General features: G+C 39.0%; 2 protein-coding genes across 2 annotated transcripts in view; both read right to left on the bottom strand.

The window, feature by feature from the left end:
• meiob (meiosis specific with OB-fold) overlaps positions 1-13,044 on the bottom strand; it is a 187,976-nt gene that overhangs the window by 59,027 nt on the left and 115,905 nt on the right. The gene's annotated exons all lie outside the window — the stretch shown is intronic.
• Positions 9,936-12,721, bottom strand: LOC101172199 (methionine-R-sulfoxide reductase B1-A). Its single transcript, XM_078937092.1, has 4 exons — positions 12,577-12,721; positions 10,843-10,985; positions 10,649-10,766; positions 9,936-10,398 (listed from the first exon to the last, which is right to left on the bottom strand). Exons 1-4 carry the CDS (start codon positions 12,629-12,631, stop codon positions 10,382-10,384), a joined length of 333 nt encoding a protein of 110 aa, XP_078793218.1. The 5' UTR covers positions 12,632-12,721; the 3' UTR covers positions 9,936-10,381.

Raw genomic sequence — 13,044 nt, 5'->3', positions numbered from 1 at the left:
TTTGTAGTCTCAACAGAATTTCTCCCACATTTGAATTTTTCCTTTTTACCAACGGCACAAGTTTCTGTCGTGGCTAGCAAGACAAACTACGGTGGCCCTGAAGTGCAAACCATTGAACAAATAACTCGATACAAAAACATTTGTTGAATGCTTTGCACTTCAGGGCCACAGTACAAAACAGACCCAGACGCTGGAACCCGGAAGGAGACACAGGTGAGTATTGAGGTGAGGAAGAAAGTTTTAATATTTTCTTGATGCTGTAGGCTTTAGGCGTAGCAGGAAAATCCGAGGAGGACGCACGACGTGGCTGGATGATAGTCTGTGGCTCGTGGCGTGACTGGAGTATCGGCAGAGGCTCGTGGCGTGACAGGATGAGATGTAGAGGCTTGATCCGGGAGTGTAGAAGAATCAGGCGACCACTCGTGGTAATGGATTCCTGGAGACAAGGTAGAGAGCAAGACTTAAGGCCTGTTCACACCGGGACGAATTTCGCCCGCGATTTTTGCCGACATTTAACGCCTCGTGACTAAACTGAGCTGGAGAGTGAGTGTAAACAGAGAGCTCTCAGAAATGTTGCTTCACGCCAACAGTCCCTGCAGCCCTGCAGAAACTATGTCCTAAAAAACTACAGGCTTTCTGATTTTGTGCTAAAAATGACAATCAAAATTAAGAGATCACTGGGAACGGTTTGAAAAGGGATCAAAAGATGAACAGAGTGGGTCTTAAAGATAAAAATAAAACATTTCAACACAGAAATATAATAAATCCAGTATACAGGAAAAGGGAATATGAAAGATAATATAACACAGGTTTAAACAAAGCCTTATTTTGCTGTGTTGCTTTTATTTTGAAAGGAAAATTATGCTTTTCTTCTACTTTCCAACATGAAACGTCTATCCTGGACAAATACCCCATGAGGCAATATTGTATCTTTTGGGTGAGGTCAGGTCACAGCCATTAGTCCAGCAGTTCTTTAAACTCCTATCTTTTCTGTTATCAGACAGGTTTAAATGTAAAACTAGTAAGATGTTCTGATTGGTCCTTGTGAACCTTCTCTGCTCCTCCTAGAACTTTTGGAACTCACTTTCATGTTAGTGTCTGAGTTATTTTAGCAAGCAGACTTCCCTTTTGCTGACCTCTTTACACCGAAATCCAAACATTTACCTTCAGGTCTTGGACTGCACGCTGCAGCTTCGGAGCAATTTTACTGCGCGTGCATTTCCAAAACCCTATGACCACTCCATGATCTATACTTATGATGTCATTCATGCAATAAAAACAGGCCTATAATCACCGTCTGCTATGAAATTCCACGGCAGACTGTGAGAGATCAGAAGCCTGAGAGGACAGTAAATTAAAGAAATGCCATGCTGGGAGAGCAGAGCAGAAGCCAAGGATGAAATAAAAATGATTACTTTCAGTGCAGGAGCTTCTCCGGCCCGCATCAAGATGCCTCGCTGGCCTACTGTTCAATATTTTCATGCACAGAAATCAATGTGCCGGAGCTGTAGGGGCCTTCAAGGAAACTCCCCCCGAGAGTTTGACCTCAGAACGAAGAAACTTACACAAGTGCTCAGCCGCTATCATGCAAGGACAGACATTAGAATTAACCACAAGTGTGCTGCAGATGCGAAAAGAAAACCACTTCATTTGGTTGTGTGCTTCTTGTGCAGATCAGCTGATTTGAAGCCTTTGATTTCCTGTTATCTGCTCCTGGACAGAAAACACACTCAGGCACGCTCAGAGCTTACCAACAGTCAGAGGAACCATCAGACGGTCTTTCCACAGATGGAGCCTCAAACGGACGAGCTGCAGAGCAGACGTCTGTAAACTTTTTCAGGTCTTATCTTCTGTCTCAGGATCTGGCTCTCTAAGAAAAGGCCTGCCAGCAGCTCCAAGCAACTGTGGGTTTATTTACCCACCTTTAGAGGAGCTCAGAAGCAGATTTCTATTATGGCCGTAGGATAACACAGTGACATTAGCAGCTGCAGTTTAAATGCTCTTCACCTGTGTTCTTCTTTATCAAGGAGAATTTTCATTATATTTGTCAGAAAAAAGCCACAAGAACATGTTAAAAACGCCATTTTCCTCTGAGTGGGTGTTTAAAGATCTAAACTTGTAGGAAGTGCTTCTGAGTTTTTTTAGTTTTTTATATTTTTGGGGGGGAATTTGCTGGGATTGTCCATCAGTGCTGGTTTTTCTCAGAACCATATATGTGAACTTTTCATTAAACCTTAGAATTTAAAAATGAAATGTCAACTTTTCCACAAAACCCCAAAAGGGATTGAAAGTAGATGGATAGAAAATGTCAACCTTCATTGTTGAACTGGTTTAAAAACGTTCAAAATGAGCAGAGTCCACGAAGCTGGAATAGTTTCACATGAATTTACAGAACAGTTTTATCCCCCAGTCATTTTGTGTGCTTACAAATCTTCCCGGATCCTTTTGTGTTTCAGTGGATGAAGAAAATGACAAATAACTCCTCCCAAATGAGGGGCGGAGTTTGGTCTAAGAACTTGAGTCTTTACACCAAATTAGTCCCTGCTGTACTTTAGGAGGTGGATATAATCTTTTTTTTTTTTTTTACCTGGTCTGCGGGTAAAAAAAGAGCAAACCTGTAAATTGTAAGATTGTAGGACGACTCGGAAAACCCGTAGAGCCAAAGACAGATCTTTTTCTAAAGGCATACTGCAGGCAACAGGTCATGGTGAACATTGTAACAACACATGAGGGTGAAGCAGGTGAGGTACAGGTGTGTCGTACAGATTTCCTCTTTTTTCAGTCTCCTAAAATCCTGTGCACAGGTGCTGTTCACGTGATAAGTGTGTCTAATGAATAAATTAGACATAGTGTATTTGGTGTGTATCACCTGCACACCCCATTTGCACATGCTCAGTTTGGGTCCTTAAACCTTACTAGCAACTAAGGTAGCGTAAGTGGGACTGTATGACAGCATCACCTGTTTGTGTAACTTCCATTCTCCATACAAATACTATACATTACATTTACCACACACACACACGGCAGTGGTACGCTCCATACTTCCATGACTTCTCTTGAGGTGGCCGTACGAGCCTCAAGGGAACTGCAAGATACCCAGACCGTCGTGCATCTAAAAGGCTGGACTGACGCTTGCAAACATTGGGTTTATGTCACTGAGCGTCGCGCTCATGCAGACACCGATACTGTCACACCTTGTAAAAACAGCAGTAAGTCCACCAAGCTCTTTGTTACCTTCAGAGTCAAATCCCATCTGGATGGAAAAGGTGCCAATATCTATCTCTGAGCTGACTTATTGAGCTCTGTGATGTATGGGGACGTGTGCGGTTCAGGTCTGCAGGGACCTGAGTGATGCTGCTGACCGGAGACATGAGCAGGCCCGGTGAGCTGGGCACTGCAGTCCACATGGTATGTGTCAGGACATCAAGATGGATGGAGGAGATTTGCTCGGTGTCCAGAGGATGGAGCATAATTCAGCCCAGATGCTGGGTGGCTCTTGTTCCACTGCCTGAGTGGTTAGCCGCCTTTGAGTTAATGCTGTTTGCAGCCAGTGTGGGATTTAGCTTCCAAGCGCAAAAAAATTCAAGCAGGAGTGGGCCACCTAACATTCAGCTGCAGGGTTTTATATTTTCAGACATATTTATGGCTTCTGTTACCAGACCTGCCTTCTTTTCCTTTTTTTTTTTTTTTCATACCCGAGGTTCCTATTGCCAGAACGTTGTAAATAAATTAGGTAATTTCCTAAAGTCAACTCTGCTTTTTGTGAAATACTTTCTGTAAAACTCCAGGTTTGCAAAAGGGAGACGTTTCCGCACTCAAAAGCATAAAACATAAAATGGTTCCTATGGAGATAAAACCAACAGAAAAGCAGCAATTTTAAAAATAAATTTTTGTTTCTGCACTTTTGGAAAGTTTGGGTTCAAAAGAAACGATCAAACCCTAAACATGTGCAAATAAGACATTTTTAATAAAATACAAAAATTTCTGTGCAGGAGAAGTCTCTGCATATTTGAAACATGCAATGAAATGGCCATTTTTAAAGAGAATTGCACCGGAGAATCCAAAAGATTTAAAATAGATAACTTAATTTTTAAAAAACATCTATAAAAAGGTGTAAAGGATTCTGCTTTTAGGGCTTTATTATAAATCAAATGATAAATTATAGCTGTGAGGGGGGGATTGTATGGCCCTTTCCAGCTGCTACACGCCTCTCATTCCTCAAATTTACTTCAATTAAAAAAAAACAAAATGTCAAAATGGCGGCTTTTCAGCTGGTTTTAACTCCATAGCAACCATTTAATTTTTTGGTCGTTTGACAGTGACGAACAGGTCTGTGCAAATTTTAACAGAATCGGCAAAAGTACATTTTGGGATTTCCTAAGCAACGGAAGATGTCTTTTGTTAACCACACCCACATAACCTAATATGTTTCTATCATGTCTCATATTGTTACGTTCAGCTTGAGCCAACGGTTCATGTGTTACATTTTCACAATCTTCTGGTAAAAAATATGTGAGCAATAGATTTTGCCACTTTTGCGAGCTCGCCACTATTACGTAGTTCAAATTAAGCTGATGCTAAAGATGACTTTATTTTTATTTTTTATTTCAAGATGGTGGACTTATTCCAGGATTCAATTTGTGCAGAATTTTGCTGAAACAAACGTTTTTTTACCCGTATTTTGTAAAAATGTGAAGAATCGCCAAATTTCCCAATTTCTCAAATCAAAATAGCTGCCAAACTGCAGATCCTGTGGCCATCCCATAATAATTTAAATCTTCCTTTGGATACTTCCGGCTCGTGTTTTGGTTTTGTTTGTGGATTTTTTTAACTGTTTTCTCTCTTTTCTCTGAGCCCCATAAGAGATTTTGGTCCCATTCATTTCGTTGATGGTGTCTCCCGCTGTGATGTCATCATTTCTTTGAGGGGGGGGGGTTGCTCACCGTGAAAAAAATTCATTTTCACCGAGTATGTTAATGTTTTGGGCAGATTTGAGTATGTGGCTAAGTAAATGAAGGAAGAATTGTGAAAACAATCAGGTCCTCGCTATGAATATTAGGAAAAATTGAGTTTTCTTTTGTGTAGTTAGTCGCACGTTTACCTTTTTTGGAGGTTATTAACATTTTTTAACGTTGTGATCAATGCTCCTCTGCTGATTTGCATGTGCTTCAATGTGTTTTCTACTTCTTGGGTTCACAAATCTTTGAAGTTATCAGTTATGTTGTATAACTCTCCAGTCCATTTAGCTGCAAAATATCAACGCAGGAACATTTTTTGCAACACTTTGCGATGTTTTTAGTCCCAAATGTTCTTTAACTTAAACTTTGTTTAATTTAAACAAAAACAATATTTAAAAAGCCCAAAATTGACCATTTTCTGGTAAATTTCTTCCATTAAGAGAGGTTTTAGTTAAGTTTCACTCCCACACACAGAGATGTCGTTGCCATACATTTTTGTTTTTACTTTTTAGTTTTTGTTTGGCGCTTTACGTTCTCATGGCGCTCAAAGGCATGTTCCTGCCCGCCGTCGGTGTTGCTGTGTGTCTTGGCTCACCAGGCTTCCCTAATAACCATGATCTCATCCACCTGCATTCTGCCTCGGGGGGAAGCAAAGACTGATGGGACAATTTGAACTAATCATCTTTTATCTGATCTGGAGCTCACGAGCTAAAACCCAAACGATAAAAGTTAAAAGTCAGCCGTTGCTAAATGTTTTTGAGGAATTATCTGCTTTGGGGAATTTATAGAAAAACGGCCCTTCAAATGTGTTTCTCCAAACTAATATTTAGATTGTTTCAAATGTGTTTATTTTGTTGACTGAAACCATTTCTCCTTAAAAATTATTTTAATTTTCCTCATTTATCTATTTTTCTTTTTGTCTTTTGTCAACATTTACAGATGTATTTATAAAAAAAATTTAAAAAAGCAACAGAAACAGTTTAGGGTTTGAGTCAAACCTCATGTCTGCTGTGAAAAATGCCTTTAGAGCGGCCGTGTTCAGATCTTCTGAGATCACAACATGTCTTTGGAAAGTATGGATTTATGTTCATTCCAAGGCTTTTTAAGAACCTCACACATTCAGAAACGGGTGGTAAACATTTGATAAACCTCATCACCAAACCACTTTGACAGGTTTGTTACCTTGTTTGGGCTCGTTAAACAAACTCCAAACACATTTTCCTGGAGAAAAACCCCCACAAATGCTCCTGTTATCTAAAACATCTTTAATCTAGTATAACCTAATTAATATTCCTTTCTGTCAGAGAAATGTCAACATTGTAGGACAAAAGTCACAAATAGCACTGACGTGCAGATAGGAGGATTTCTTTTTAAGGCTTTTTTAATGTAGTTGTTTAGGCATTTATCTTTTTTGGGTAAATTTCTGACTTAAAGTCTCAGAATTTGCATCGTCTCGAAGACCTATGATGAGGATGGAGGACGTTTATAAATGTTTATCAGCTCAAAAGTCCTAGTGCGGGAGAGCATGTTCAGAGATCTCAGTTATGGGCGACAGGAAGGGCGGCGGGGTTGCTCTGCACCAGCCGTCCTGCCCACCACTCCGAGGTGGATTTCTAAAAAACTACTGTCGCTCTGCAGAAACTTTGTCCCGCCAAAAAAACAACAGATCTAAAGATGATCGGAGTGGGTATTAGTGCAAAGAACAAACTTACTTTTTTTCATCTCCAGTAAAAAAAACTGTTATTATGATTAAGTTAATTAAAAATACTACCATGAATGGAAGTTTCTATCAGTCGTAGAACTTTGAAATATCATAAATGTTTAGTTTTTTCACTCCCACACTCTGACACTTAGTTACGTGGAATCCATCAGCAGAAACAGAAGCTTTCCAGGAAGCCTCGAAATGCAAACCACAAATTTCCAATGAAAGGAATCTTGGCTCAGAAGTGTCGTCACTGAGGTTTAATTAATGAATTGATAAGCAAAAACATGACAATAACCCGGTAGCCTTGTCTTTACTTGAGATACTTCAGTGAAAGTCAGCGTACACAAGCTCTCTATAAGACATTTGCTTTGAGGATTTTTGAACAATCCATGATTTCAAATCAGTTTGTACAAAGTTTTTCACAGTTTTTAAAACCTGTTTGTGAACCATTTAAGGTTAAAAAACACCCGAACAGTTGCACAAAAGCAGAGCTCAGCAACTAAACTGTGAACTTCTGCAATTGTTATAAGGCATTTTGAAAAAAGCCATCGTGGGACTGTTTTAAAAAATATTCAGAACTGCAACCAATTGCTGTACTTTAATACTTTAGTTATTGCCTGTACCATAAATGTGAACGACATTTACCTCGAATCGTCACAAACAGTTCTCACATTTCTTTATTTTGTCCTGCAGTAGATCTGGACCTGGACTTTGGAAAGAGGTCGCCATCTTGAATTAAAAAAAAAAAAAAAAATCACCTTCAGTATCTTTATTGACCCGTTAAATTTTTAAGTCCTCCAAGGGATTTTGATCTGTCCCTACTAGCATCATTGAGAAACTACTTGGGAAAAATGGGGGTTCAATACACGAAACAGTGGCTCAAGCTGAACAAAACAATATGACATACGATATGAACATATGAGAAATGTGGGTGTAGCCAACAAAAAACATCCGTTGCTAAGGTAATCCAAAAATTTACTTTTGACGATTCTTCTTAAAAGCACACAGACTTGTTCGTCACCCCCAGGCGACCAAAACATAAAATGGTTGCTATGGAGATAAGACCAACAGAAAAGCAGCAATTTTAAAAATAAATTTTGAATGAATTGGTCACATTTGCCTCTGACCATAGAGACGGAAGGGGAGAGTGAGGGTCGTGTAGCAGCCGCCCCACCAGTGAGGGTGGCTTCAATTCATTTTTATCATCTCTTTTATCCTTTTAAACCACATTTATACAGGCAAGACTGTGCTAATATTGTGAGCATGTTGAAGTTCTAGCAGAAATCTGCATTCAGGCATCCGATTTAAGATATCTTAAAACTCTCCTGGTGGAAATCGTGCTCAGCCATGAAGGAATAACCATAATAACAATGATAATATTTATTAATTGTCTTTAATTTATGGGAAAAGACATCAAATCTCAAATACAGAAAACAAGATCCTCTGTCAATGGGGATTTCTTTAATTCAAGAGTTCTTGTCAGTTGTGGAAATCCTATGTTTTGCTATTTTGGTAAAATAGTAAACAAGAAAAATACTAAGTTTATCGGAAAAAAAAGTAGTTTAATTTAACCAACTTGAAAAAGCTATAGTATTAATGTCCCTAAAATCTGCTTTGTGAAAACAACAAATCAAAGTGTAGCCTAAAAGTAAAACATGAAATACCACAAAGCTCCTCTTGAGAGTCATGGAGAGTGTTTTTAATGAGAATTGTGATCCTTGGAATGCATTTTCTGGCTTTTTTCTGTATGTTCACGTGTGTGTGTCTGCGTGTGTTTACTTCCTTTGTAATAATAGCCCTCAGCCTCTCAGCAGGCAGCTTGGCTCTCATCTAAACCTCAGGGTCTTTGCCAGCTTTGGATACCAGAGGGTATGGCCTGCAGATGGGCCTCAGAGAGCCCAGCCTCGGTTTGCAGCTAAAGGAACCAGCCTCTGTAATTAATGCCAGCCAGCGAGAACATAATCTGCCTCTCTATGTCAAGACACGCACACAGTCATCTAAAAGAAGGAGCAGGTTGTGCTGCACAGATAGGAGGAGAATGTCTCCATCTAGAGGTAACAAGCTGGAAACGTCATGCTAACTCATTCATGGAGCCACGGATATGATACCCAAATGAATAGTTTGTGGGAAAAATAAGGATTTTGTGGCCACAAATAAGCATTTGTGCCCTCAAATGACTATTTTGTACACAAAAAATTGATTTTTGCTCACTTATTGGCATTTTGTGCACGCAGTTTAGGATTTTATGCACACAAATTAAGATTTGGCGCACAATAATTTGGATTTTTGCTTACAAATTCGCATTTTGTGTACACAAACTAGGATTTCGGGTGCACAAGTTAGGATTCCGCGCACTACTTAGGAATTTTTGCTCACATATTGGCATTTTGTGAACACAGTTTAGGATATTTTTGCTCACAAATTGGCATTTGTGCACTACAATTAGCGTTTTCTGTACACAAACTAGGATTTTGTATGCACAAATTAGGATTCTCTGCACACTAGTAAGTATTTTTTTTTCACAAAGTTCCATTTTGTGCACATAAACCTGGATTTTGTGCACACACATTAGTATTTTGTGGGCATACAATTGCATTTCGTCTGCACAAATTAGTATGGTATTTTGTAAACACAAATTGGCTTTTTGTGTGCACAGATTGATATTTTGTGGGGACAAATGTCCTTTCAAACCTTTTCATTTTGATAGCTTCAATCTATTAATTTTTTTTATTGTAAAGAAAACTACTTTTTTATTAGTATTCTATACTAATTAAATGAAGCATGTGTACAATGTAATCTTTCTAAGCTATTTGTATTTATTTGTCGATTGCTGGTGTAAGTAATCAACATTAGGTCAACATTGGAGACGATTTAAAATAAAGTAAAATGGCTAAATTAATATTTTTAGGTAAATTGCTCTTAACATTGAAAAAAAACAACTACTGAATTAAAAAAAATCAATTTAATACTAAAATATTAAATTCTAATTCAAATGTTTTACCAATCAGCACACAATGGGTCTCTTTTTAATCAAATTTATTAAAAAAACAAATTCTTATTTTTTGTAGTTACAAGTAATTGTGATATAGTTTTTGACATCACAACAGTTGTGTTATTGCTCTGTGGGTGCAAAAATACAGACACTGTTGAGGCGAATGCTAAACCCGTGGACTTTTTGTGCAAAAATGTAATATTTTTAAATAGCTGTTCTGGATGAAAACCTAAAATACTGTAGCTGTCATCTATAGAAAACTGCAAGTACTCAAGACAAATGACAGAGAATTTGGTTTTATTTGTAGTTTTCTTTCAAACAAGCATCAAAGCATAGAAGTACAAGATAAAATCTTTGTGTCTTAGCTGATCAATGCAAAGAAAATAAGCAACAAAAACATGAAAAACCCAGAATCTGTGCAGATTCTGGGTTTTAGTGCATAGATATTATTTGTGCAAATGTTTGTTTGTGTCCACTTCCTGTTCAGAATATTAAAGCACACTCTAAGGAGGAATGATTAGTTGTTTGAAAATCATGCTTCATGAAAGAACTTCACAGGAATGAATATGAGGAGCGGATGGAATGTAAAGTTTGGGAAGGGGCTCCCTCCTGGTCAAAGATTCTTCAGTGGTCAGGGCGTCCTTCTCAGGCCTTTCCCCCCGTCCACGTCACCCGCTGACCTGTCCCCCTCACTGGGACACGTTCTGGATGCTTCCATCTCGCTCTTTACTGTTTGTCTTTATCTGGAGAAAAGGGGGAAAGAAACAGACGATAAACACATGAAAAAAGGGTAAAGAAATGCAGATTTAATGCAACTTAAAGTTAGATCCTAAAGGTTTTAGTCCAGTTCAGTCCTCTTCTTAAACAGGACTATTAAGCAAACTTGACAGATGTCGGCAGGCGATAGCGTGATCGTAAATGTTCAACAAACGAGCATGAAAATGAAATTATTTTACGAGTTTAGGAGTGTTTTACAGCTAAATGCTATCCCACCTTTATTGGGGACGAACTTTAGCGAGTGGCTGAATATTCAAAAGCGTGACTTTCCCTCCACCGGACCGTCATTGACGAACTCGTGACCCAGTCCGCTGCCACACTTCCCACACAGGACCTGCGAGGTTCCAGACAGCAGATTTTAGGTTTACCACCAAACCTCCGACAGAGAAACGGACCAGACGGCTGCAGACCTTGAAGGCGGTGAGAGTCTCCATCAGTTTGGTGACGCTGTCCTCCCTGAGCGTGTCGGTGAAGGCCGGCCAAGGAGACGAGTGGGCAAACTTGGACCGACTGGAGAACAGAGGATGGTTGCAATTGGAGCACACATATATGCCTGCAGGAAATATCAGAGGATCACATTAACATGTTATTAAAACAGACAATATGGAGAGAAAACTGATTCGTTTAGCATCTTCTTCTTTCTCTTTCGGCTTTTCCCATCAGGGGTCGCCACAGCGAATCATCGTCCTCCACCTCACTCTATCATGAACATCTTCTACCCTAACATTAGCCAACTTCATGTCCTCTGTTAAGACATCCATGTATCTCCTCTTTGGCCGTCCTCTTGCCCTCCTGCCAGGCAGCTCCATCTCCAACATCCTTCTACCAATATATCCACTATCCCTCCTCTGAACATGTCCAAACCATCTCAGTCTGGCTTCTCTGACTTTGTCGCTAACACAGGCCACATGAGCCGTCCCTCTGATGTATTCGTTCCTTATCCTGTCTAACCTGGTCACTCCTAAGGAGAACCTCAACATCTTCATCTCCGCTACCTCCATCTCAGCCTCTTGTCTCTGTCTCACTGCTACCGTCTCTAACCCATAGAGCAGAGCTGGTCTCACCACTGTCTTGTACACCTTTCCTTTGAGTCTTGCTGACACTCGTCTGTCACACAACACTCCTGACACTTTCCTCCACCCGCTCCAACCTGCCTGCACTCGCCTCTTCACCTCTTTTCCACACTCCCCATCACACTGAACTGTTGACCCCAAGTACTTAAACTCCTGCACCTTCTTCACCTCAGCCCCCTGTAACCTAACGCTTCTACCTTGATCCCTCTCGTTCAGACACATGTATTCTGTCTTACTACGACTGACCTTCATGCCTCTTCTTTCCAGAGCAAACCTCCACCTCTCTAGCTGTTCCTCCACCTGCTCTCTACTCTCACTGCAAATTACAATGTCATCCGCAAACATCATTGTCCAGGGAGATTCCTGTCTTACCTCGTCTGTCAGCCTGTCCATCAGCATAGCAAACAAAAAAGGACTCAAAGCTGATCCTTGGTGTAGTCCCACCTCCACCTTGAACTCCTCTGTCTGACCTACAGCACATTCGTTTAGCATAAAAACTTTATATTTCATGGAGCAAATACCAAATCCGCTTTCTGCAGCTGCTCTGGACTTTGGTTCAATGTTGGAATAATGAGAGTTAAAAAATATAGTTTTTGTTATTAATATCTTTATAGATTTTTATTTTCGTTTTTTCTCATGTAATCCTAAATGTGACTTATTATTTATGAGAACACACACATTATAGCTTAATTTGACATTTTTTTGTAAAAAAAAAAAAATACAAAACACGCTTATAAAGTAATAAACATAAAAACACTATATAAAAAAGTATCAAACTAACTATTTTAATGTAAGAATTTATATTTAAAATGTACATTTTCGCAAATATTTATCGAAAATGTAAAATAAATAGATAAATAAGCAAATAAATAAATAAATTCACCTTAAGTAAATTACTTTAGCATTACCTGTACATAAAATGTTTCTGTAAAAACGGGAAAATGAACAAATTTTCCACCAGACCGGAAAACGCGTAAAAAATCTAGAAAGGTTATCATTTATTTTTAGCCTCTAATCCTGTCTAAAAATCGAGCCTAAATCATCACCCCGTGACAATCACAGCGTCCTCACCTGGTTTAAAATGATCCTTGTAAATTTCTCCACCAACAAATCTACAAAAAGACATTTTTAATGCTTTACCGGATGAGCTAAGAGCAAAAAATAAACCTTAATCAGTATCGGTGTAGGAACGTCCTGTATACAAGTTCTCGCGAGAACTAGCTTTTTCTTTTTTTTAAAGAAAGCTCCACCTGATGTTACTAAAACTGCCGCTAGATGTCACTGTTTGACAGAAACCCTTGCTGAGTTGATGTTATAAATGAATAAATAAATAAATAAATAAATAAATACATAAATAAATAAAGATTTTATTATGTTTTGTTAGTGCTGCATTCAAACGAAGCGAGTAAATTCTTTCCAAATCCTTTAAAAACTTGAAATAAATCGTAACTTCTAGACACTATCACACAGTGAATATGTCCAGATGATGCGATGTATCTTTTGGCAGTTATTAAATGAAACACTTTGTAGAATTTACGA

Source organism: Oryzias latipes, chromosome 19 (genome assembly GCF_053564925.1).
Source record: "Oryzias latipes strain Hd-rR chromosome 19, Olatipes_Hd-rR_3.1".
In the NCBI taxonomy this organism is placed as follows: domain Eukaryota; kingdom Metazoa; phylum Chordata; class Actinopteri; order Beloniformes; family Adrianichthyidae; genus Oryzias; species Oryzias latipes.
The sequence above is the reverse complement of the archived record's forward strand: the minus strand, read 5'-3'. Positions and strand labels throughout refer to the sequence as shown.